The sequence below is a fragment of the Lucilia sericata genome, unplaced genomic scaffold (assembly GCF_015586225.1).
Source record: "Lucilia sericata isolate MDLA Ls3-8-SP2 unplaced genomic scaffold, ASM1558622v1 Contig000109F_arrow, whole genome shotgun sequence".
In the NCBI taxonomy this organism is placed as follows: domain Eukaryota; kingdom Metazoa; phylum Arthropoda; class Insecta; order Diptera; family Calliphoridae; genus Lucilia; species Lucilia sericata.
Window position 1 is genome coordinate 303,104 of NW_023994141.1, and position 27,657 is coordinate 330,760.

The 27,657-nt window shown below is 32.5% G+C and overlaps 2 protein-coding genes across 2 annotated transcripts in view; one reads left to right on the forward strand and one right to left on the reverse strand.

Annotated features, from left to right (window-relative positions):
• LOC119600266 (allatostatin-A) overlaps nt 1-27,657 on the reverse strand; it is a 92,459-nt gene that overhangs the window by 64,531 nt on the left and 271 nt on the right. Inside the window, exon 2 of the mRNA XM_037950386.1 lies at nt 15,171-15,204. The gene's annotated coding sequence lies outside the window, so the exon portion shown is untranslated. The remainder of the gene's footprint in view (nt 1-15,170; nt 15,205-27,657) is intronic.
• On the forward strand, nt 5,278-27,515 carry LOC119600265. The gene is made up of 8 exons (XM_037950385.1): nt 5,278-5,454; nt 10,823-11,169; nt 11,261-11,386; nt 22,168-22,557; nt 22,624-23,351; nt 23,416-23,565; nt 23,624-26,897; nt 26,974-27,515. Exons 3-8 carry the CDS (start codon nt 11,340-11,342, stop codon nt 27,398-27,400), a joined length of 5,016 nt encoding a protein of 1,671 aa, XP_037806313.1. The 5' UTR covers nt 5,278-5,454; nt 10,823-11,169; nt 11,261-11,339; the 3' UTR covers nt 27,401-27,515.

The window sequence follows — 27,657 nt, forward strand, 5'->3', positions numbered from 1 at the left end:
TTCAGTTCTAGTTCAGTTCAGTTCTAGTTCAGTTCTAGTTCAGTTCTAGTTCAGTTCTAGTTCAGTTCTAGTTCAGTTCTAGTTCAGTTCTAGTTCAGTTCTAGTTCAGTTCTAGTTCAGTTCTAGTTCAGTTCTAGTTCAGTTCTAGTTCAGTTCTAGTTCAGTTCTAGTTCAGTTCTAGTTCAGTTCTAGTTCAGTTCTAGTTCAGTTCTAGTTCAGTTCTAGTTCAGTTCTAGTTCAGTTCTAGTTCAGTTCTAGTTCAGTTCTAGTTCAGTTCTAGGTCAGTTCTAGTTCAGTTCTAGTTCAGTTCTAGTTCAGTTCTAGTTCAGTTCTAGTTCAGTTCTAGTTCAGTTCTAGTTCAGTTCTAGTTCAGTTCTAGTTCAGTTCTAGTTCTAGTTCAGTTCTAGTTCAGTTCTAGTTCAGTTCTAGTTCAGTTCTAGTTCAGTTCTAGTTCAGTTCTAGTTTAATTTAGTTTAGTTCTAGTTTAATTTTAGTTTAGTTCTTATGAAATCCTTGTACTTATTTTACTTTGATGACGTTAAAAATTTTTTAAATTTATTTATTTTTATATAAAAAATTCTTGACAAATTGTTTCACATGCATACAGTTTTTTTACAGTACATATATGCTGTAAAATTACATAAATATGTTTGGAATGTGCCAAGTCATGAGTGTGAATTGATCGTATAGAAAGTATATATGAAGTATGATATGAATTTTAAATTTTATCAAATATGTATTAAGTAGAATAAAATTACTATTTAAAAAAACTATTTTTAGGGATTATCTACAAATGTTTAATACAATTTATGAAAATGAATTATTTTTTGTAATATTTGATACATATGTGTGTATGTTTATATGCTTAATAAAACTTATATTTAATTTTTTTCTAAACACTCCACACACAAAAAAATAATCAAATAAAAAATAATCAAATAATATGCCAAATTTCAAAATAAACAAAAATTACCATAAAAAAAGTTCATTAACCCTAAAATTTGTGCAAATAACGCACCTCTTATGGAAAATACCAAATCGATCATAATCTCAATATGTAATTAAAGTGAAAGGATATTAATTATTTTAACAAGACCACTTCAAAGAAATAAAAATAAACTCAGTATCTATTTTTAAAAATCAATAGCAACCAAAAAAAAAGAAAGTAAATTATCCAGAACCGAAAAACAATAATCATAAAAAACATTTGAAAATGTTAAAAAGTGAAACTGCTCCATTAAACAAAATTCTATAAATCACTTTAAAGAAAAAAAGTTAAGATCTTTTGCAAAATTATAAAATAATAAAGCAAACATAAATTAACTTAATTTTATTAACCCGAAAAAAATATCACTCCATTAACTATTCTGGGCAAAAAGACCAAAAAGAGGGAAAAAATAATAAATCTAATAAGATCTACAAATATTTGCTGATCGTTTCTTTACTGTTGTATCTAATACGTAATTTGAGTGTCTTTGTTGTATTACTTATGTATATATTTAAAATAACAACAACTATAATCATTTTAATAAAAAAAAAACACAGAACTTTCTCCAGCCACTCTAAAATATCAAAGTAAAACATATGGTTGTTGATCAAATAGCTAGTCGGTCGATCGGCACAAGACAACATTGTTGTTGGTTAGACAACGGATGGATGGAGGCTGGCATATTTATTTGCTTAGTAATATGGGTGTTATTTAGATCCGTTGCACAGTGATTTGGGATGAGAGGAAAAATATCAAATCGTACTTGGGTAAAAATAGATTTATGTTTTAATGAAAAACACAACATTTACAGATCGCCGATCTTTTTCTAAAATACCCGAACTTTTTGTGGTGGGAAAATTAGTATAATTTCGAAAATTTGAAGAAGCTTTCAAGAAAATTCTCTCTTTCTTTACTAAACTTTGAGATAAAATACGATCTTTTAATGAATGATCGTGCTCTGAATGAATAGAAATCATTCAGTGAAGGACCAGTCTTTTGATAAAAATCAATCTTTAACGAAAATATGATCTTTTCGCGAAAATAAGATATTTTGGTTAAAAGATGATATTTTGTAGAATGCATGATCTTTTGATCAAAATGATCGTTTGGTGAAAATACGATCTTTTGATGAAAAATCGATCTTTTATGTTATTTTTTTTTTTTTTTTTTAGAAAAAGCCGATCTTTTTCTAAAACACCTATTTTTTAGTGGTGTGATTTAAAAAAACGTATAATTTGAAAAATTTAAAGAAGCTTTGAAGCTTTCTTTAACTAGTCTTTGAGTTTGACGAATGATCGAACATTTAAAGACTAGAAATCAATTGGTGAAAAGATGAAAAACCAGTGAAACCATGATCTTTCGGTGATATTTTGGAAAATGTATAATCTTTTGATAAAAATAAGAACTTTCGCTGAAAATGCAATCTTTTTATATGTATGATTCTTTGCTTATAAGATGATCTTTTACTGAAAACACGATCTGGTATACTCGTTTTGTAGATAGATGATTTTCTTGGAAATAGCCGAACTTTTTCAATAGTTTCTAAAATTTAAAGAAGCTTTGAAGAAGTTTTTCTAGTTTAAAGCCTTGGTTTCTTAAATTTAAATGACAATAAAATGTTCATGCACCACTTCCAAACCCACTGTAACCCGAGTGAAATGTTGTTGGTGTTTCTTGACTTTAATGGGTGATTGTTGTATTGTTGTTACGATGTTGTAGATGCTGCTGTTGCTTACATGAGAGCTCGTGTATATATTTCAGTGCTTTATTGGAAACTTTATGCAGCCTAAAGCGATTTTATGTCACTTGAAACAAGATATTAGTGGTATGTAAATATAAAATTAAAACATATAAAAAACATACACATAAATAAAGAAAAAAAGATTAATTTTTCATTATACGCTTGATACAGATGTGAATACAATAATTAAAAAAAGCTACAACAACACACATACATACAAATTCAGGCGCTCAAGACTAGCACACGTATCAAGGGGTGGGTAACTTGATAAAAGTGTGGTCAATGGTAAAATATATAAAAAATAAAGATTATATGACGTTTTTTATGTTTAATTTTATTAAAATGTATTTTTATCTCTACTTAGAGTGAAATTAAAGAAAATTTTTAATGAAAGCAAAACAGAACTGGATTCTTATGATGCTGTTTGAGTTTGTCATTAAGTTTAGCTGATGCCTCTTGGCTACCAGCTGACCAACATTCTACGATGACAGCAGCAACATTAACATTAACAGCATCAACTTCAACATACTTACTAGTCAAGCTGTTGGAAAAGAAATGCCAACAACTGCTACAACAACGAGATTTATCTCTAGCTAACTACCCATCGATCAAGCAACAGACCAAAACCACAAATTAATAATAAATAGTAATCTACGGTTTTATTAAATGTATGGTAGGGGAAAATTGCTTAGGGGCATGATTACTTTAGAAAGCATTATTTGTTGATCTTTCTGTTTAGTTATTTAGATTCTTAAAGAGTTATGATATTCTGCAGATCTTCTAAGATTTAAAAGCATCATTCGATTTTACACAGTTGTAGCTATTATAGAGAGATCATATAATTGGGTAGAAGATTATTTTTAATGATCGATTGATTTCTTCAAAATTATATATGTAAATCGACCAATCTGATATGTAATTGTATGATCGTTTTAAATAATTCAATCACCACTTTAAATGAATGCGGTGTTTATTAGGTGATCATGAGGTTGTGAATCAAAAAAGTGGATTGATTGGTCCAAGTTTGGTTAGACGACGGATGGTTGCTGGCATTTGGTGGTTTTCGATAAAAGATAAATATTTAATTGAAGATTTAGATAACTTTTGCCAAAAAAAAAGAAAATATGGCTTCCTTTCTCCACAATAGTTCTTGAAGTATCATTAAGTGTAATTTCGAAGTCAATAAGTGTCTCTTAATTTGAGCTTTTCTTTACAGACTTCCATCATATGTTCTGATTTAAGAGAGATAATTTTAAAATGAAACCAGTTTGAAGATTATTTCACCGAAAAATGATTCAAATTCAATATAAAATTTGTTTAAAGGACCGGATATGAATTTAATAGGCGACTAACACCTAAATGACGAAACATTTTTAGGAAAAAAGGATTCTAAACAATACACAAAAAATCTCGCAGTGATCTGTTTGAGGATCAGAACAGAACATGTTCGAAACTTAACTTAAAATGATCCATAATTGAAAAAACAGCTGTAAGAATCACTCAATAGAAGGAAAGCAGCGATCAAATAAAACGACTTAAGGTCCTTTATCTTAAATAGAAAAAGAAGCTATTTATTCTTTCCGGAAGGATCATAGCTACAGACAAGGTGGAACATGGTATCGTATCGATCGTACTGATCATAACTTCTTATAAAGCGATCATAAACATTTCATAAAGCGATCATTTTCCTATTTTCTACTTTTTAGTAAGTTGTAAAAACTATTGGAATGTCTCCTCGGAGAAGAGGATATATAAACGATAGATCCGGACAGAATGGTAATATTTCACAAAGAATGTGAATTTTGGAACATACACAGAGTTATATTTCCTTTTACACGCCTGGTACCAAATTGACACCAGAGTTTATAATTTTTTCAATAACATCCGTTGTCAAACTATATACATACGTACGACAACACTATATACATACGTACGACAACACATTGCAACAATTCGTTGTCGGATTCTAAATTGTATACAAATCCGTTGTCTAAAAGTTAACAAACGTGGTAAGCTCACTATTGGCAACGGATTGTTTGTAAAATTTAGATTTCGACAACGAATTGTTGCAATCACATCACATAGTGTTGTCGTACGTATGTATATACTTTGACAACGGATGATATTGAAAAATTATAAACAGTTTGCTGTCAATTTGGTACCAGGCGTGTATATTTCTTTTCCCCTCTATGTACATATGTATGTATTTTAAAAGGACCAAAAAGATTTGGCCAATCTGATAAAGGTTCTATTTGTGATTTGCAAAATAATTAAAATTGGTTTTCTTAACAGAGCATCTCTTACCCCTTAACATATATCCAGCACTATAACTACAGTAGTGGTAAAAGAAGAAAACTACCAAGACAACAAAATCACCCAAAACTTTTACAAAAAAAAAAAAAAAAACGGAGAAAAAAAAGAAATGAAATAAAAATAAGCAGCAGCATTCGATGATGGTGTGATTTTTTTGTTGTAAATGAAAGAGTAGTATTCTACGATCTTCTTTGACTTCTAATGAAAATCATAAGGTGAGAATCAATTCAGTATAGTTTACGGCCATCTAAGAAACAAACGCAAAAATCTCGGTTAAATTGAAAAAACAAATAAATACGAATTTTAAATAAAACTAAAATAAATATAAATAAATTTCCCTAAGAAAAGGATTCTATAACAAAATAAATATATTAAAAAACAATACTGTTTCTAGTTAAAATCCCCCCCACAGGTGATGGTGCTTAAGAATTTAATAATTTAAAACATAAGAAGTTTTAAAATTAATGCAAATTTACTGCATTTACATTTAAACTAAATGCAATTTATGTGATTAACAAAATTCCACTTGTTATTATTTTGCATAATTTTTGTAATAGAATTATAATTATATTTTTGCATTGGACTCGCTTTATTGAAGATTTAAAATACAAAAGCCGACATCAATTCAACACCGTATTAAATTATGATCAAAGTGTTGGTACTCTAGGTATTGGGGTATTGATTTTTTTTATTTTGTTACATGCGAATTGATTGCACTCAAACGTCTTATACAAAGAAAAAAAAACTGATGGATAACAAATTTTTTCTACTTTAACAGCTACAATACAATATCTAATAATAAACGCAGTGTAACTTATGCGGTATCGCCAGTTTGAAATTACTATAACTACTCATTATAACGCTCTAGGGAAAATGTTAGTTATAATCTACAGCACTGAAGTGGGGGACAATAAAAACAAAGGCTAGTACTTAACTGATTTTAAGGTTACGTATACAGACCCCTTTTATGAATTATAGTTATAAATTTTAGTTTGACATAAATCGGTTTAATCTGAACCTAATTCATTCTTCAAAATTGTATGAGTTTCGGGTTAACAATTCATTGTTATAAATGCTCTGAGTCGGAATTACCGCATATGTGATCGAAACAGATTTCGATAACAATATTAAGCACAAACGTTCTGGAATTATTTTCCGATTATTACTTGAATATTCTTCAGGCTCGAGTTCGAGTGGGGATTGAATACAACAGCAGAATGGAATGCATTTTCGAACCAGCTACGGTTCCTCATCAGAAATCTTTTTGTACCATATGCTAAGTCTCTTGTAAACATCATCTATTAACTCAGAAGTTTTGAAGAATTGATATATGGGAATTGTAATAAGTCATTCTACATTATTGAGTTCGATCGAAGTTTACGGACCTTTTCAGTTGTATATTCTTCGATAACAAATGTCATCATCTGAAATAGGAAAATATATAAAATATATAATATAGTAATTTGGCCCCTGTTTTTCGTCATTAAACCATGTCAATAGGTTTGGATTGGAATAGAATCAAACATAAATTATTTGTTATAAACGATGTTCTATAAAATTGTGTTAAGTTCGGTCCACCACAGATCAGACCTGGGCGATTTCCATTAATTTTGCATTAACATTAAATTAAAAAAAAATTAATTTAATGTAAAATATTGCATTAAATTTAAAAATATTTAATGGTAATGCAAATTTAATGCATTAAATGTACCCATGTTAATGTTAATGCAATAAACTTGCATTAACATTAATTTTTTTTAATGTAGAAAAATTGTTAATGCATTAACACATTTAATGCATTTATCCCAGGTCTGCCACAGATCTAAGGCCACATTGAAGTCCTCTCTCATAAATTTCATGATATTAATATTGTTATAAAATTCTATATAAAATCGATTAATAACTTTAAACACTGTAAAGAATTCTGTGAGGATCAGTTCGTTATAAAACATAGTCCCCATTCTAGTTCCTATAGTGTAGATCAGACATTTTGAATAAAGATAAACACGACTAAAAGCTGCTTTACGCTTTAGGTGTTCTATATAATATTTTAGAAAAGACCGCAAAAGCATTCATACATACATATTTATTTCACCAATCACCAGAAAAAGTTTAGAACCAAACTTTTCATTTATCCAAAATTTTATAATCAACATAAATTTTTTGAGGGTTTAAATTCAAAATTGTTCAACATTTTGTTATTCTGTCTGCTAAAAATATAATTTTTTTCTGAAGCGATTAAATTTTAAATAACTACAATTATTATTAACAATATACAAGTAGACATCAGACAATATGTACAATATGCACATACCAAGTATAAGACTACAAGTAATTCTGTAAATATTTTATTTGTTTTCTTGTACACTGCCAAACAAAGCATACAAACAAAACAAAACATACGTAATGCGGCAATGTTCTGCACTTTTTGCTGTTACACTGATGTAATCAAAACCATCGATTGATCGAACGGACAACCAACCAACCGATCGACCCAACCGTCATGTTAACAACAAAATTAAATAAAAAAAATATTTATAAAAATAAATCCGTAATAAAACACCAGACCATAAATATTGATGAGATGGTGATGAAGTAGTTTTTGTTATTATTACTTTTTTCTTATTTTAGTTTTTAATATTTTGTTTAATAATTTTAATAACTCTAAGCATGTGTACAAGTGTGGCTGTGGCAAGCTTTAATTTTTTTTTTTTTTTGTGGAATGTAATACAATAAAAAATTGTACACAATTTTAAATTTATTTATTTATGATTTTTTTCACACTTCATATGTAAACGGCATAAGTCATTATTCATTCAGTGGTTGTTTTTGAATATAAATTTGTTCGAGTGCGAGCATATAAATAATTAATAACAAAACAAAAATGCTGATACTGTAAAATAAAATACTAGAAACTTATTGTAGAATTCTATTGAACTTGAATGATTTTTTGTTAATATGTACAAATTAGTATCTAAAGAAATCGTTAATAAATTATAATTCTATTTAGTTATTAAAATAAAAATTTTAACTTCGATAGCTTTATATAGATTTCTTAACAAATTTAGTGAAAATACTTCATTTCTTCGGAAATTCTTTTAAAGCATCTAAAACTGAACTAGAACTGAACTAGAACTGAACTAGAACTGAACTAGAACTGAACTAGAACTGAACTAGAACTGAACTAGAACTGAACTAGAACTGAACTAGAACTGAACTAGAACTGAACTAGAACTGAAATAGAACTGAATTAGAACTGAACTAAAACTGAACTAGAACTGAACTAGAACTGAACTAGAACTGAACTAGAACTGAACTAGAACTGAACTAGAACTGAACTAGAACTGAACTAGAACTGAACTAGAACTGAACTAGAACTGAACTAGAACTGAACTAGAACTGAACTAGAACTGAACTAGAACTGAACTAGAACTGAACTAGAACTGAACTAGAACTGAACTAGAACTGAACTAGAACTGAACTAGAACTGAACTAGAACTGAACTAGAACTGAACTAGAACTGAACTAGAACTGAACTAGAACTGAACTAGAACTGAACTAGAACTGAACTAGAACTGAACTAGAACTGAACTAGAACTGAACTAGAACTGAACTAGAACTGAACTAGAACTGAACTAGAACTGAACTAGAACTGAACTAGAAAACTGAACTAGAACTGAACTAGAACTGAACTAGAACTGAACTAGAACTGAACTAGAACTGAACTAGAACTGAACTAGAACTGAACTAGAACTGAACTAGAACTGAACTAGAACTGAACTAGAACTGAACTAGAACTGAACTAGAACTGAACTAGAACTGAACTAGAACTGAACTAGAACTGAACTAGAACTGAACTAGAACTGAACTAGAACTGAACTAGAACTGAACTAGAACTGAACTAGAACTGAACTAGAACTGAACTAGAACTGAACTAGAACTGAACTAGAACTGAACTAGAACTGAACTAGAACTGAACTAGAACTGAACTAGAACTGAACTAGAACTGAACTAGAACTGAACTAGAACTGAACTAGAACTGAACTAGAACTGAACTAGAACTGAACTAGAACTGAACTAGAACTGAACTAGAACTGAACTAGAACTGAACTAGAACTGAACTAGAACTGAACTAGAACTGAACTAGAACTGAACTAGAACTGAACTAGAACTGAACTAGAACTGAACTAGAACTGAACTAGAACTGAACTAGAACTGAACTAGAACTGAACTAGAACTGAACTAGAACTGAACTAGAACTGAACTAGAACTGAACTAGAACTGAACTAGAACTGAACTAGAACTGAACTAGAACTGAACTAGAACTGAACTAGAACTGAACTAGAACTGAACTAGAACTGAACTAGAACTGAACTAGAACTGAACTAGAACTGAACTAGAACTGAACTAGAACTGAACTAGAACTGAACTAGAACTGAACTAGAACTGAACTAGAACTGAACTAGAACTGAACTAGAACTGAACTAGAACTGAACTAGAACTGAACTAGAACTGAACTAGAACTGAACTAGAACTGAACTAGAACTGAACTAGAACTGAACTAGAACTGAACTAGAACTGAACTAGAACTGAACTAGAACTGAACTAGAACTGAACTAGAACTGAACTAGAACTGAACTAGAACTGAACTAGAACTGAACTAGAACTGAACTAGAACTGAACTAGAACTGAACTAGAACTGAACTAGAACTGAACTAGAACTGAACTAGAACTGAACTAAACTGAACTAGAACTGAACTAGAACTGAACTAGAACTGAACTAGAACTGAACTAGAACTGAACTAGAACTGAACTAGAACTGAACTAGAACTGAACTAGAACTGAACTAGAACTTAACTAGAACTGACTAGAACTGAACTAGAACTGAACTAGAACTGAACTAGAACTTAACTAGAACTGAACTAGAACTGAACTAGAACTGAACTAGAACTGAACTAGAACTGAACTAGAACTGAACTAGAACTGAACTAGAACTGAACTAGAGCTGAACTAGAACTGAACTAGAACTGAACTAGAACTGAACTAGAACTGAACTAGAACTAGAACTGAACTAGAACTGAACTAGAACTGAACTAGAACTGAACTAGAACTGAACTAGAACTGAACTAGAACTGAACTAGAACTGAACTAGAACTGAACTAGAGCTGAACTAGAACTGAACTAGAACTGAACTAGAACTGAACTAGAACTGAACTAGAACTGAACTAGAACTGAACTAGAACTGAACTAGAACTGAACTAGAACTGAACTAGAACTGAACTAGAACTGAACTAGAACTGAACTAGAACTGAACTAGAACTGAACTAGAACTGAACTAGAACTGAACTAGAACTGAACTAGAACTGAACTAGAATTGAACTAGAACTGAACTAGAACTGAACTAGAACTGAACTAGAACTGAACTAGAACTAGAACTGAACTAGAACTGAACTAGAACTGCACTAGAACTGAACTAGAACTGAACTAGAGCTGAACTAGAACTGAACTAGAACTGAACTAGAACTGAACTAGAACTGAACTAGAACTGAACTAGAACTGAACTAGAACTGAACTAGAACTGAACTAGAACTGAACTAGAACTGAACTAGAACTGAACTAGAACTGAACTAGAACTGAACTAGAACTGAACTAGAACTGAACTAGAACTGAACTAGACCTGAACTAGAACTGAACTAGGTCTTAGTTATCTGAATTATAATTTTTTTTGTATTTCAGCGTAATTTCTTAGAGAACTAAAATACAAATTCTTTTTCTTTCAGATGCCATGTTTTTGCGTAAAAAATATTTCTCACCTTCCTTATACTCTACGAAATACCTTCGATTATATATAGCCAAGAATATCTAAAAGATTTAAAACCCGCAGATATTAAATTTATCAGCAATGATGAATTACCTCCGGTAGAATTGCCAAGGCCCATTGTTTCGCTCAGGCAAGCAAGAACACTAAATGAAGAACCAGACGATGAGTACACTGATGATAACAGTCGTTTTCAAAAATCTCAGAGACCAACACTAATGGACATTGCTTTAGAAGTCTCTGTAAGAGAAGGTCTTAGCGCCATGAGAAAACTTTATACACAAGTTGAACCGGATATGGTTAAAAATGGTAGGTAAGCATTTTGAATTGTTTATTTTCTATTTACAATTATAATTATAAGTAAATATTTTAAGTGGCATTTTTTTATTTTTAATTTTAGGTCAAGTATTACAAGACAATCATCCAGCTGCTTTGCTATCAAATTTAGTGCACCCGTAGTGGATACCAGCCGTCGTGAAATGGCTGCTTATGCCACCTTGACAGCTGCTAAAGTTTTTCGCAAAAAGTAAGTAACAAATTTCTTTTTAAATATTCAAATCACAACTCTTGCTGTTTATCAAGAAATACTAGTTCTTTTACTTAAAGAAATCCAAACATGATGTTTGTAATTTCGCCTTTAAGCTTTTTTTTACAAAATCATGATTTCAATACTTTTTTCTACTAAGACTAAACATTTTTTGCAAACGTTGCTTTTTATAAGCGAATCACATAAAAGTCAACTTTCACTTTGACATTGAAACTATTGTGGTAATTTCAATTTTAGTTTTAATTTTAGTCTTAAGTTGATTTTATTATTTTTTCACTGTTTCTTTGGTTTCCTTGGTAAGACAGCTTGGCTCACCTCATGACTTTGGGAGTGGAATTTATTTATATTTTTAAGCAGTTTTAATGTCTAAATAGTGAATGCACAAGTTGAATGCACGCTTCGGTATGATTAGGAAGAAAAGGGGGATTTAAAATGACATGAAAGATAGAGTTTGAGGTAAAGAGCGTGTGAATAACTTTTAATCAAGTTTCATATTTAACTTAAATATTTTTTAAATATTGCAAAATATGCTAAAACAAATGAAAAGAGATATTTTTTTTAAATAGAAACGTAATTATTTGATTAATGAAATTTCAAATTAAAAATTAATTTCTGCATTTGATTTTAAATATTTTTTAAATCCTCAATTGTTTATTTCTTTTCCTATTTCTTATAAAAAAAATTAGCTTTAGTGTGAAAACAAAATAAACCGCTATCTCGAGCCAATTTATTTTTGGGTAAAAGTCTAAAATTCGGAATTTGGATGCACTAACGCCTTAAGGATGAAATATTGTAAACGCTTTTCAGAACTAGAACTGAACTGAACTAGAACTGAACTAAAACTGAACTAGAACTGAACTAGAACTGAACTAGAACTGAACTAGAACTGAACTAGAACTGAACTAGAACTGAACTAGAACTGAACTAGAACTGAACTAGAACTGAACTAGAACTGAACTAGAACTGAACTAGAACTGAACTAGAACTGAACTAGAACTGAACTAGAACTGAACTAGAACTGAACTAGAACTGAACTAGAACTGAACTAGAACTGAACTAGAACTGAACTAGAACTGAACTAGAACTGAACTAGAACTGAACTAGAACTGAACTAGAACTGAACTAGAACTGAACTAGAACTGAACTAGAACTGAACTAGAACTGAACTAGAACTGAACTAGAACTGAACTAGAACTGAACTAGAACTGAACTAGAACTGAACTAGAACTGAACTAGAACTGAACTAGAACTGAACTAGAACTGAACTAGAACTGAACTAGAACTGAACTAGAACTGAACTAGAACTGAACTGAACTAGAACTGAACTAGAACTGAACTGAACTAGAACTAGAACTGAACTGAACTGAACTGGAACTGAACTAGAACTGAACTAGAACTGAACTAGGACTGAACTAGAACTGAACTAGAACTGAACTAGAACTGAACTAGAACTGAACTAGAACTGAACTAGAACTGAACTAGAACTGAACTAGAACTGAACTAGAACTGAACTAGAACTGAACTAGAACTGAACTAGAACTGAACTAGAACTGAACTAGAACTGAACTAGAACTGAACTAGAACTGAACTAGAACTGAACTAGAACTGAACTAGAACTGAACTAGAACTGAACTAGAACTGAACTAGAACTGAACTAGAACTGAACTAGAACTGAACTAGAACTGAACTAGAACTGAACTAGAACTGAACTAGAACTGAACTAGAACTGAACTAGAACTGAACTAGAACTGAACTAGAACTGAACTAGAACTGAACTAGAACTGAACTAGAACTGAACTAGAACTGAACTAGAACTGAACTAGAACTGAACTAGAACTGAACTAGAACTGAACTAGAACTGAACTAGAACTGAACTAGAACTGAACTAGAACTGAACTAGAACTGAACTAGAACTGAACTAGAACTGAACTAGAACTGAACTAGAACTGAACTAGAACTGAACTAGAACTGAACTAGAACTGAACTAGAACTGAACTGAACTAGAACTGAACTAGAACTGAACTAGAACTGTACTAGAACTGAACTAGAACTGAACTAGAACTGAACTAGAACTGAACTAGAACTGAACTAGAACTGAACTAGAACTGAACTAGAACTGAACTAGAACTGAACTAGAACTGAACTGAACTAGAACTGAACTAGAACTGAACTAGAACTGAACTAGAACTGAACTAGAACTGAACTAGAACTGAACTAGAACTGAACTAGAACTGAACTAGAACTGAACTAGAACTGAACTAGAACTGAACTAGAACTGAACTAGAACTGAACTAGAACTGAACTAGAACTGAACTAGAACTGAACTAGAACTGAACTAGAACTGAACTAGAACTGAACTAGAACTGAACTAGAACTGAACTAGAACTGAACTAGAACTGAACTAGAACTGAACTAGAACTGAACTAGAACTGAACTAGAACTGAACTAGAACTGAACTAGAACTGAACTAGAACTGAACTAGAACTGAACTAGAACTGAACTAGAACTGAACTAGAACTGAACTAGAACTGAACTAGAACTGAACTAGAACTGAACTAGAACTGAACTAGAACTGAACTAGAACTGAACTAGAACTGAACTAGAACTGAACTAGAACTGAACTAGAACTGAACTAGAACTGAACTAGAACTGAACTAGAACTGAACTAGAACTAAACTAGAACTGAACTAGAACTGAACTAGAACTGAACTAGAACTGAACTAGAACTGAACTAGAACTGAACTAGAACTGAACTAGAACTGAACTAGAACTGAACTAGAACTGAACTAGAACTGAACTAGAACTGAACTAGAACTGAACTAGAACTGAACTAGAACTGTACTAGAACTGAACTAGAACTGAACTAGAACTGAACTAGAACTGAACTAGAACTGAACTAGAACTGAACTAGAACTGAACTAGAACTGAACTAGAACTGAACTAGAACTGAACTAGAACTGAACTAGAACTGAACCAGAACTGAACTAGAACTGAACTGAACTAGAACTGAACTAGAACTGAACTGAACTAGAACTGAACTAGAACTGAACTAGAACTGAACTAGAACTGAACTAGAACTGAACTAGAACTGAACTAGAACTGAACTAGAACTGAACTAGAACTGAACTAGAACTGAACTAGAACTGAACTAGAACTGAACTAGAACTGAACTAGAACTGAACTAGAACTGAACTAGAACTGAACTAGAACTGAACTAGAACTGAACTAGAACTGAACTAGAACTGAACTAGAACTGAACTAGAACTGAACCAGAACTGAACTAGAACTGACTGAACTAGAACTGAACTAGAACTGAACTAGAACTGAACTAGAACTGAACTAGAACTGAACTAGAACTGAACTAGAACTGAACTAGAACTGAACTAGAATTGAACTAGAACTGAACTAGAACTGAACTAGAACTGAACTAGAACTGAACTAGAACTGAACTAGAACTGAACTAGAACTGAACTAGAACTGAACTAGAACTGAACTAGAACTGAACTAGAACTGAACTAGAACTGAACTAGAACTGAACTAGAACTGAACTAGAACTGAACTAGAACTGAACTAGAACTGAACTAGAACTGAACTAGAACTGAACTAGAACTGAACTAGAACTGAACTAGAACTGAACTAGAACTAGAAATGAACTAGAAGAGAACAAGAATTTACATTCTGAATTTTAAAATTTTTTAAACAAATCCTCTTAGATATTGCATTAAAGAAACAATTCTGGTATAATATTCAAAAATAAACTCACCGTTTTATTAATAGAAGTTCACTGCTATTTCACCCTGAAATGAATTGAATATTTAAATATAATTAATGTTCGTATTTGCACAATTTAATTAAAAAATTTATATTCAAAAGAAATAATTAAAATATTTAATTAAAATAATATTTAAAATATTTCTCATACATATTAACATGATTGTGGCATGCAATAGAGCAATTGATCAAACATTTGATTTGATTTAATTGGAAAATTAACGAACACCTTTCAAAGATGCCGATTAACGAATATTATATTGTATGTACATTAATACTATGTATATAATTCTGAAGCTGGAAATTTCTTAGCAAAAATTAAAAAAAAAAAAAAACATTTTCATCATAAATGTTTAATATTATAGTATCAAATAAGGCCTAAATACAACATTTACTTAAATGCAATTATGAATTTTACCAACATAAGAATATATATACTTATTTGTTTAAAGTCTTCAGGTAAATTCATAAAATATCCCCAATTTAACTAATTATACAAATTAAAAATAAATTGATATTTTATCCATCTATCATTTAAAAAAATCACAAATATCTCAACATATCAAATAGTATTTAGATAATATAAAACAACATACACTAGCAATAGGTACATGTAATTATTTTGGTTTTATTCGCTGGCTGTATGATCAGTTTGAGTTGTTGTAGTTTGTTTTGTTGGTTTTGTTTGCAAGCTTCTTCTGCATTTCATAGTTGGCTGGCAGAACTTTCTCTTGCCAACAGCAGCAAAATAATCGTCAGTCAGTGCTTGTGAATGTTGTTCATTCAGCTGTAGTTGGTACTGTTGTTTCTGACGGGGTTTGGGGAATAATGTTTTATTCATTCAACTGCACTGCTTCAAGAGTTCATTGAATTTTGGGTTGAAAAACGTGTTTTTCTGTCATTTTTTATTTTGTTTATTTATTGTTATTTTTTTACTTTTTCTCGTTACTTTTTTCATTTGTTATAAACAAATTTGATGAGAGATATAGAGAAAAAAAAATAAAGACAAGAGTTTTTAAACAAATAAAAGTTGCGTAAAAATGTTGATTGGATTATTAATGTGGGGGTAAAATGGTTATCACCATCATTCCTAAGTAGTTATGATTTATTGTTGCCAATAATGATCAAAACCTATTAGAAATGGTTGTAAAAATTTTTAACAACAATGCACACAAAAAGTAATTGAAATCGGCTGAAAATGGTATTGAATGGAAGTATCCTACATATTGAATCCATAAAACGGAACAGTTCTAGTTGAGCTTTAGTTCAGTTCTAGTTCAATTCTAGTTGAGCTTTAGTTCAGTTCTAGTTCAGTTCTAGTTCAGTTCAGTTCTAGTTCAGTTCTAGTTCAGTTCTAGTTCAGTTCTAGTTCAGTTCAGTTCTAGTTCAGTTCTAGTTCAGTTCTAGTTCAGTTCTAGTTCAGTTCTAGTTCAGTTCGTAGTTCAGTTCTAGTTCAGTTCTAGTTCAGTTCTAGTTCAGTTCTAGTTCAGTTCTAGTTCAGTTCTAGTTCAGTTCTAGTTCAGTTCTAGTTCAGTTCTAGTTCAGTTCTAGTTCAGTTCTAGTTCAGTTCTAGTTAAGTTCTAGTTCAGTTCTAGTTCAGTTCTAGTTCAGTTCTAGTTCAGTTCTAGTTAAGTTCTAGTCAGTTCTAGTTCAGTTCTAGTTCAGTTCTAGTTCAGTTCTAGTTCAGTTCTAGTTCAGTTCTAGTTCAGTTCTAGTTCAGTTCTAGTTCAGTTTCTAGTTCAGTTCTAGTTCAGTTCTAGTTCAGTTCTAGTTCAGTTCTAGTTCAGTTCTAGTTCAGTTCTAGTTCAGTTCTAGTTCAGTTCTAGTTCAGTTCTAGTTCAGTTCTAGTTCAGTTCTAGTTCAGTTCTAGTTCAGTTCTAGTTCAGTTCTAGTTCAGTTCTAGTTCAGTTCTAGTTCAGTTCTAGTTCAGTTCTAGTTCAGTTCTAGTTCAGTTCTAGTTCAGTTCTAGTTCAGTTCTAGTTCAGTTCTAGTTCAGTTCTAGTTCAGTTCTAGTTCAGTTCTAGTTCAGTTCTAGTTCAGTTCTAGTTCAGTTCTAGTTCAGTTCTAGTTCAGTTCTAGTTCAGTTCTAGTTCAGTTCTAGTTCAGTTCTAGTTCAGTTCTAGTTCAGTTCTAGTTCAGTTCTAGTTCAGTTCTAGTTCAGTTCTAGTTCAGTTCTAGTTCAGTTCTAGTTCAGTTCTAGTTCAGTTCTAGTTCAGTTCTAGTTCAGTTCTAGTTCAGTTCTAGTTCAGTTCTAGTTCAGTTCTAGTTCAGTTCTAGTTCAGTTCTAGTTCAGTTCTAGTTCAGTTCTAGTTCAGTTCTAGTTCAGTTCTAGTTCAGTTCTAGTTCAGTTCTAGTTCAGTTCTAGTTCAGTTCTAGTTCAGTTCTAGTTCAGTTCTAGTTCAGTTCTAGTTCAGTTCTAGTTCAGTTCTAGTTCAGTTCTAGTTCAGTTCTAGTTCAGTTCTAGTTCAGTTCTAGTTCAGTTCTAGTTCAGTTCTAGTTCAGTTCTAGTTCAGTTCTAGTTCAGTTCTAGTTCAGTTCTAGTTCAGTTCTAGTTCAGTTCTAGTTCAGTTCTAGTTCAGTTCTAGTTCAGTTCTAGTTCAGTTCTAGTTCAGTTCTAGTTCAGTTCTAGTTCAGTTAGTTCAGTTCTAGTTCAGTTCTAGTTCAGTTCTAGTTCAGTTCTAGTTCAGTTCTAGTTCAGTTCTAGTTCAGTTCTAGTTCAGTTCTAGTTCAGTTCTAGTTCAGTTCTAGTTCAGTTCTAGTTCAGTTCTAGTTCAGTTCTAGTTCAGTTCTAGTTCAGTTCTAGTTCAGTTTTAGTTCAGTTCTAGTTTAGTTGTAGTTCAGTTCTAGTTCAGTTTTTCAAAAATTCTTATTTCATGCTAATACCATTATCGGAACCACATGTTGACCGATCGAGAGTCGTTTCATTTCTTTCGTTGCTAAAAAATAAGTCCTAGCTAGGCAACGAGAGGAAAATAATTGACTTCAGTAGTTTATAATCCTCAGTTCGATTTTCCATTGTAAACCATTTTTAATTTATAATTTTATAAATTTTCCAAAACTAGAAAGGAAATTCTATTCTTATAATTGTCCAATGTAACAATTCTAAGATAAAGATAAATTCCTTTTTGGAGCAGTCTAATATGACAAATTTAAACATTTGTAATAATGAAGAAGTTCATGATGATGATGAAAGTAAAACCTTATTTAAGCAATTAAATTTAGCCAGGTTTTTTTAACAAGTATCTTGTTTGTAAGTTTTTTGTTTAACTTTTTAAAAATCGGCTAACAACACATCGTCATTTATATTGTTAATTTCAGTTGTTGTCGGAATTATTCATATATAATAAATACAAACAATAAAGGTATTGAATGCAAGAAAATATCTTGTTATTGTACCCTATAACACTATTAATTAACTGAATAATTTGTGAAGATGGATCGGGATCATTTCAACTATAAAATATTAATAATAAACAATAAAGTAATTAAATTCAAGAAAATATTTTTACACTAACTAAATAATTTTTAAAGTTGTTGAAACTTCCTATATTTATAAAGCAGTAGGGTATTTGATATTCAGTCTATTCGGACTCTACTTTCTTAAGTATTTTATTATTCATTTGTTGCCGTTTTTATTTTATTATATTGTTGTATTTGGCATTTTATCATAAGTATTCATAATTGGTTACATCAACTTTTGTTACTTTCGATTTCTTCACATTCACATTAAGAGTGAATAAGACAACAACAACTGCAAACCCATAAAGATCCATGACTTTTTTTCTCTGACAAAAATTCACTTGTTTGTGTAGGCTAGTGTGAGTGTGTGTGCGTTTTAAAGTCTGGATTAATACTTTTTTATTTTGGAAAGGTTCAATGAACGCTCTGTTGGTCGGGGTCTATAAAGAGCTCGTGTATTAAGCAAACGTGATTTTCTTCCCAACTTAAATTTACCCACTATTTGAGGAGTTTTTTTCTATGTATAAGTAAAAAATGGTGGCTCATTATTTAATGCGTCTTTTTTATTTAATTATACTACATATTTTTTCTTTTTTAGACTTTGTATTATTGTTGTTAGCATTTGAGTAGTTTTTTGTTATTAAGCTGCTTTTGTTTATTGTTAATATGCATTATAATAATTATTATAATTTTTTTTATTTAAATTGTTTCGCCATAAATAAGTGCCAAAATAGTAAGTAATACCTATTCTATAAACACAACATAGTTGTAGAATTAATTATTTTTGGTAAATGACGTGTTTTGTTATTAATTTATTATTTTGTAGTTTATTTTACTTATGTACTAGAGAAATAGTAAGTAGGTATTAAATTGGCTTTTTTTGAAGCTGAAAGTAATTAAAATTTTAATGAGCTTTATTTTGTGTTTTTAAAATAAAAAATCCCGAATGTTTTTAGTTTGTAGTCTATTCCTATTTATGTATAAGTTTAATCACAATAATTATTAATTTAATTATAATTTATTTTGTAAAAAAGACATTTTAGAATTAACATCTGTTACTGAAATCCTTAAAAAGAAAGTGACTAACTTGTTTTACTTCTCTAAAAATACCATCTTTAGAATTTAACTGATCAGATACCCTTCACTGAAAGATATGTATGTCTAGATCATTTTGAATATTCAGCAAATGTTAAAATTTAGTTTGTTTGTGTTCGATATCCCTGTTAGCCCCGTTAACTCCACCTCCGGTTATCGATTAACCAGTAGATATTTTGCCGGTTAAAATATTTTTTTGTATGAAAACTGTCACTTTAACCTTAAGATAAAATATAACCAGACATTGAGATAATGGGGGTTAGGAAAATATATTTAACTGAACTAGATATCGAAAACCATATTGTCTGAGTTTATTGGATATCCGGATTCTGTTCTTATACTAAGTTCTCAATTTAGTAGGATCAACGTATGCTATTATTCAGATCTGATTTAGAATAACGATATAATCGAATAAAAGATTCTTTAAACCTCCTCCGACATTTCGAATCCTTGCATCTAAATGTTGACTATTGCGTTACGAAACCTCACTACGATAAACGCATCTCCATTCTGATTCCCGAGATGATTCCATATTTGAGACCCAACCAACCTTATGATGTAACGAATATTTAAACAGATGGCTCCAAAAGGAGCTGTTTGGAACCAAATCTTCCTTCAGGCTATCTAACTACTTATAGCAGATATCTACAGGCAGAGATATCTGCTATAAAACAAGCGGCAAATTGGCTGAGATATTTTCGAATATCGGGAGATATACGTATGTATAAGGACAGCAAATCAAAACCGAAATCAAAAACCTAGTGGGTGTCAATACGACATCTAGATTAAACGAAGAATAGCGGGTATCTCTTAATGAGATAGAGAGATATTCTAGGATAACGCTAATATGGGTCCCTACTCATAGTAATTGTCTTGGAAACTATATTGCTGACGAACTCGGAAAGGTGTGATGGGAGGGAAGGTTGAAATCAACGTATTCACTGGTATTTCCCCGTAACTGTAAGACACTTGTCAAAAATGAACTATATGAAATGGCTCTGATCAGATGGTTTAGTGAAACCTCTTGTCTAAGTTCGACCTGGTCTCTATATGCTGCCGTTATCGGTAATAACGGGACACTGTGCTATTGGCAATCATGCCAGAAGAATAGGCCTCCAATATAATGACTACTGCAGATGCTGTCACAATAAGAAGAAGACTATATCTCATCTCCTTTATTACTGTCCGGCATTTAATGGGAACAGAGTACTCTACTTTGGGATCTGCTGTTCTCTCTAGTATGGAGGATATATCTGAGATAAACCTTAACAATATACTAAATTTCATGAGTATAGTTTAACTCTGGAAGTAGTGAGTAGTTTTTATAGATAAGGACTCCTATGACCAATAAGGCATCACTACGGGACCGAAATAAGACAGACCCATGTGAGCCTCTTAAATTTGTTTATATAACTATCCTTCTTACCTACGTGGAAAAAAGCAGTGGACGTATTCTCGTGGGCTATTATTTTATCTAAAACAAAACTGCTTACTTAAATCTTTATTAGCGTTCGAGGTAAGTGCTTATTAAACTCCCTGTTTGTAAGAGAGAATGATGTGTACGTGCCTCCAATGTAAAAACAATGACTTAAAATGCTATTGGGTAAGTGATATTAGCATTTTAACGCTTATTTAGCAATGGAAGTTTTTGCTGGGTTTTTATACATATTTTGTTTCTTTTATTAAATCAAATCAATATATTAAATTTATGCTTTTAAAAATGTATTGCTGTTATTATTAACTTTCCATATTTAAGCTAAAAATCTACCTGCATTGTCCCATTGTGCATTGAAAATATTACATAATAAAAATAAATTTAATTGAACAAAATAAACCTAATGCCACATTAATTAACGAAATATTGTTAACACTCTCATATCAAACACAAATAAAAAATCAAAACTAAAGCATGAGGAACAAACACACAGTACACAAGTAATTAATGGCAAAAAAAAAAGAAATTCATCTCAATACATTTGAGCAAAAAAAAAAACGTAATAACTTTTTCACTTTCTCCATTAAATTTTCCCCAAAAAATAAAAATAACTTCTTCATTCGTATAAACGACCAAACCAAATAAATTTTTAAACCGAGTTTGACAGACACACAAATCTGTAGAGAGAAACGATGAACGAACAAATCAACAATTTGGTTAAAAGGCAACTTGTTTGAACAAACTACCACAAACACTTTTGTTCATACCTAACGTTACTAGACATTATGAGCTGAATTAAATTGAATATGTGTGTGCAACCTATTTGGAATATTTGAAGCGCAATTGTTGCATAAATACTAGGCTCATTAATGTTTAAGATTCATTTGGAAACGGGCATTGTTTTGAGAAATGTCGTCGAGCCGAGCAAATAACAATAATTATAAAAAACAAAATGCTGGCTAAAAGATTTCAACTAAAAATGTTGTATTCTTAATTTCAGCTATGATCTGAATAGTGATTTGGCTCGCCAGGCTCATACCCAAAAGGTTTCGTTGCGTCGCACTGCTTTAGAGAGTTTGTGTCCACCACGAGATCCTCCCACCTGTATGCCAGCCTCTGAAAGGTATCGTACTCATGATGGTACTTGCAACAATAAAAAGAGATTACGCTGGGGAGCAGCACAAATGCCTTTCAATCGTTTTCTGCCGCCAGAGTATGGAGACGGGGTGGATACCACACGTAAAGCAGTAGATGGAGGACCATTGTCTTCCAGCAGATTTGTAAGTTTGTTGGTGCATGGAGCCCGCGATGGAGAGGCTCCTTTGACATTGATGTTAGCTCAATGGGGTCAATTATTGGATCATGATTTAACATCTACTGCTCAACCAAGGTAAGATTTCTGCTTTAATACCTTCCTTCTTTGGCAACCAATTAAAATATTTATTTATACTTATAGATCTATTAATGGCTCTGTTCCCAGCTGTTGTGGCAGTAAAGATTTCCATCCCTCTTGTTTTCCCATCAAAGTTCCCCTGGATGATCCCTGGCTTTCGCCTTTAAAAGTGCGCTGTTTGGAATTTTTACGTTCCGCACCAGCCCAACGTAGAGATTGTGTTTTGTCATGGCGTGAACAAACTAATCAGGCCACATCTTATATAGATGCCTCTCCCATTTATTCCAGCAGTGTACGATCTTCCGATAATGCTCGTGTCTTTCGTAAAGGCTTATTGATCTTTGGTCGTGGTAACCCAGCCGATGATGTCTGTCAAAGAGGTGCCATTGCTACACACTGCATTAGATCTGGTGATGGTCGAAGTGGTGAACAACCTGGCCTCTTGGCTTTACATCATGTCTGGGTCCATGAACATAATCATATAGCCACGAAATTGAGTGAAATGAATTTGCACTGGAGTGATGAGAAAATTTATCAGGAAACCAGACGAATAATAGGAGCCATGTTCCAGCATATAACCTATAGGGAATTTTTACCCATAGTATTGGGCAGAGAAGTAGTTAAAGTATTTGATTTGGAACTTTTAACTAGTGGCTACTATGAGGGTTATGATTATAAAACCAATCCTACAGTGGCCAATGCCTTTGCAGCGGCTGCTTTTCGTTTTGGTCATTCTTTGGTGCAAAATTCCTATATGAGATGTGATCGTTTTCATAATGTTATTAATAATAGTGAGTAGATTTAAAACTCTTATGGAGGAATTTGTAATATTATTTTTAAATTTTATTTCCACAGATGTTAGTTTACATGAGGAGTTCCAGCGTGGAGATATTGGTTCTGTGGGTTCTTTACACCGTTTGCTAAGAGGCATGGCAACACAGAGGGCTTTGAAAAGAGATGAATTTATAACTCCAGAACTTACTAACCATCTATTCCAAACTCCAGGTATAGTTGTTAGCTTAAAACTAAACCTTGTCGCTATTTTTAATATTTTATTTTTCAGGTTTTCCCTTTGGTCTGGATTTGGCTGCCATTAATATACAACGTGGACGAGATCACGGCATACCTCCCTATACCCATTGGCGTGTACCATGTGGCCTAACGCCTATTAATAATTGGGATGAATTTGCTAATGTGGTAGGTCCCGAGTCCGCTCGTCGCATTAGCCATGCTTATCACAGTGTTCACGATATTGATCTGTTTGTGGGAGGCATAGCCGAAAGACCTGTCGTAGGCGGTTTAGTAGGACCCACCTTTGCATGTATTATAGCCCAACAATTTAGTAATTCCCGCAAAGGAGATAGATTTTGGTACGAAAATGGCGGTTTCGAAAGTTCTTTCACACCAGCCCAGCTACACTCAATACGCCGCGTATCGTTAGCTTCGGTTTTATGTCGCGCTGTTGGAGGTGGAACTTTCCAACCGCATATTTTCTTACCCGCTCAATTTCCCGACAATGTTCGTCTACCTTGTGGTGTTCCGCCTTTGGGAGATTTCGATATTAGCCCTTGGCTAGAACAAGATCCTTTTGCCTCGCTTCAAATCGCAAACACACAAGTACAGCAACCGGCACCTGCAACCTTTAGACCACAAACGACTTTTAAACCACAACCGCCACCACCGACTTTTAAACCACAACCACTACCGGACCGTGTGTTTGACATTATGCAGTTGGAAACAAAATCACCAGATAATACTGATGACACTCCCATAAGTGACAACAAAGTAGGATTCTCTAATCGTAATCCGGCCAAAGACTCTTCAATAAGTCTGCTTAAACAACCCACACCATTTATACCAAATATCTCAAACGATTTTCTAATCGTAAAGAATTCTTCGAAAGTAAGTGACAAACTGGACTTGAAACGCAAAGGAACAGCGGGACACATAACTAAACAGAAACCAGTACCAGGGGTTAATAACAAACTGGACAAGAATCATCGTAAGGGAGGAAATAGACATGGAGGGATACAAAGTACAACCCGACGAACGATTATAGTTAATAATATTCCCATAGAACTGAGAAGTGCAGGAAAAGACACAGCTAAGACTACAACTAAAAAAAAGGAAAATGAACCAGAAGCAAGGACAGGAAATACGGAACTTAGTTCCTCGGCAAACAAGACTGAAGACAAAGTGACAAAAGCAGTGGAGGAAAGTCTTAAATTGGAAGCAAGGGTAGATGAAGTAGATGAAACATTAAAGGAACAAAAGAAGGACCTAAAACGAACTGATCACTTAGAAAATACAAACATAAAAACGGAAGTACAAAATACGGATTCAACTGACAGGGACATAAAGACAAGGACAAATGAAGAGACTGAGACAAATAATTTAAATACCAATGAACGGCAACAAAACAAAACTGAAAATTCAAAAATCGATAACGACCAACATGAACAAAGCGACTCTTTAAATCCTACTGAAACCGAAACATCTGCCAGTGTAACTGATAAACAGACCCAAGTAATCGAAAAAATTATGACAATTACAAAAACTTTACAAAACTCTGAACTGAAAAACTTAACTTTAACAGGAGACTTGGTACATGAAGCAAATGATTCTGACATTGATCCCATGGTTCAGGCTATACCCATCGAACACAAACGAGTACAACGAAAACTTATACCCTCTAGCATAACGGACAAAATTAAAGACAAATTGAAACTTACGCCTACCAACCTAAGTGTGACCAACAGAAATATAACCTCTGTTAATACCGGCAATCGAACATTGACAACAAAACTACCAAAACCCAGTCGAACAACTGTACGACCTCTAGAACTTCGACAATACCAGAACAGACCCACCTACACCAAGACACCTCAAAAAGTTATAGTGGATTCGGTAAATGGAGACAATCAGTACGAAATCGAAATAAACATACGACAGACCAATAAAAGTCCGAAACCTTTACAAAACACACCCTATACGGGAGACTATACAAATGTCTATAAACCAAGTCAATATGACCGTTATCAGACTACACCCATTTACGCCTACTACCAACCGGCACCGGCACCGACACAAATTTCAACTATTGCACAAAATCAACGAACTAAACCACCGACCATAATATTTGTAAACGAACATGAAGAACGCATGACCACTAAACAACCGGGTTTTTTACAAAGTATAGTGGGTTGGAGTTTGGCCACCAAAAGACCTTTACCAGCCTCTATAGGCTTCAATGAAAGACCCTTATTTGAGAATATTATTTCAAGTCCCCATAGCACAGCTAATGTTCAAAATTTAAAGCCACCCAATCAGCTAACATTACCGGCTGTTAGTTCCAGCTTTAGTCAAGCTCAAGTGGGTACTGGAGGCATAGTACAGGCATCAAGTGCCTCAGTTAGCAATGGAAATTTTGGAACTATAGCTGGATTTACCAATGCCAACGGAGCAGACAGTACTTTCAGTTTTAACATAAGACCAAAACCGGATAGAACGCAAAATGTTAGACCGACAGGCAATGGAGGAAACTATGGCTTAACAGTACCACCCCGACATCCCTGGTATGCACAAAACCCGGACTATACAAATTTACCTCTAGCAGCAGGAGAACAAATTGCTACACACGAACTGCCACACAGGGAAAATATAAACAGTCCATTTTCCACTTCCAACTCACAAACTTACTACATACGCAAGAAAAATGGACCAAGACATAAAGAAGCTTTGACTCTGACACAAACACATGAGTTAGCCGACTATGACTATGCCGGACGTACTCTAGAACCTTTACACAACATAACAACAAACGAAGACAGTCTAGACGCGGAAGAAGACTATGAATACGACGAAGATTACGGGACATCACCTTTACTTAGAAAATTCAATCAAGATGGTTATCTTAGACCCGAACATATGATTGGTACAGTATTGAAAATAGACAATGACAAGACTGTAGTGGACTTGACAAATCTAACACATACTATTTTGCAAGACCAGACTTTAGACGATAATTATGTTTTACCAGTATTGAACAATAGCCATGACTTACCCAAAGACTTGCCTAAACCTTTAAATACCAACTTTTCAACAGACTTTCCCGACGCTCTGGCAAAGCAATTAAACAATGACATTTTGGCCGAGGACAATGAAGAGGACCACAAGGACAATACAAAAGACACTGGAACTAAACCACAAGATAAAGCTAATGTTTTAACTGTAGGACCACATAAACGAAATAGAAATCGTAATAAAAATAAGAACAACAAGCGTAATCAAGCTAAGATAGCTTTTGCTCCCATTAATATCTTAACAAAGCCGGAAAGGTAGGTTCAGAAAATATTTAACTTTTTTTAAATTTAATTATATAATATAAAATAATATATTTTTATATTTTTACAGACCCGATAATTGGGTATTTTTCGATTCCCCTAAAGAGGAAGAACCTATGCTACCACAAATACCGGAAATTAATATGGATCCTGTACCCTCAGCAGAGTTACCAAAACCTTTTAAAGAAAATATTTGGTTAGACTTGGCTAAGATTAAACAAAAAGTAGCTTTACAATTTCAAGGACCTATAGGACATTTGATAACACAAACAGAGGACAACCTGAAACAGCGAACAGACCATAGAAATGCAACAGACAAAACTATTACTAAAATAATTAATTTAAAAGCTGATTCCTTAAAGGACACGACTTTAACTGCGACTTTGACAGATTTAAATAATGTAACTGACGCTACAAAAACAGATCCAAACTTACAAAACTTTAAAAACAAGACAGACGCAAAATCGACTGATACATTTGAGAATGCAAAGAATTAAGTTTCTATTAAAGTTTGGTTAAATGATTTTTTATCAATTGCATTTATATGAATAGAATTTATTTTATATTTATTGATTTAGTTTAAGCCGTGTTTTAATAAAAACAATTATTTTGATATAAAAAGTGTTTCTTTAAAGTAAAAATTAATATAATTTAAAAACATAATTCAATAAAGAATAATTTTATATATTGAAAATCAATTTATATATTGGCATATACTTTAAAAAACGAAGTTTTGATCTCAAAATTCTTTTTC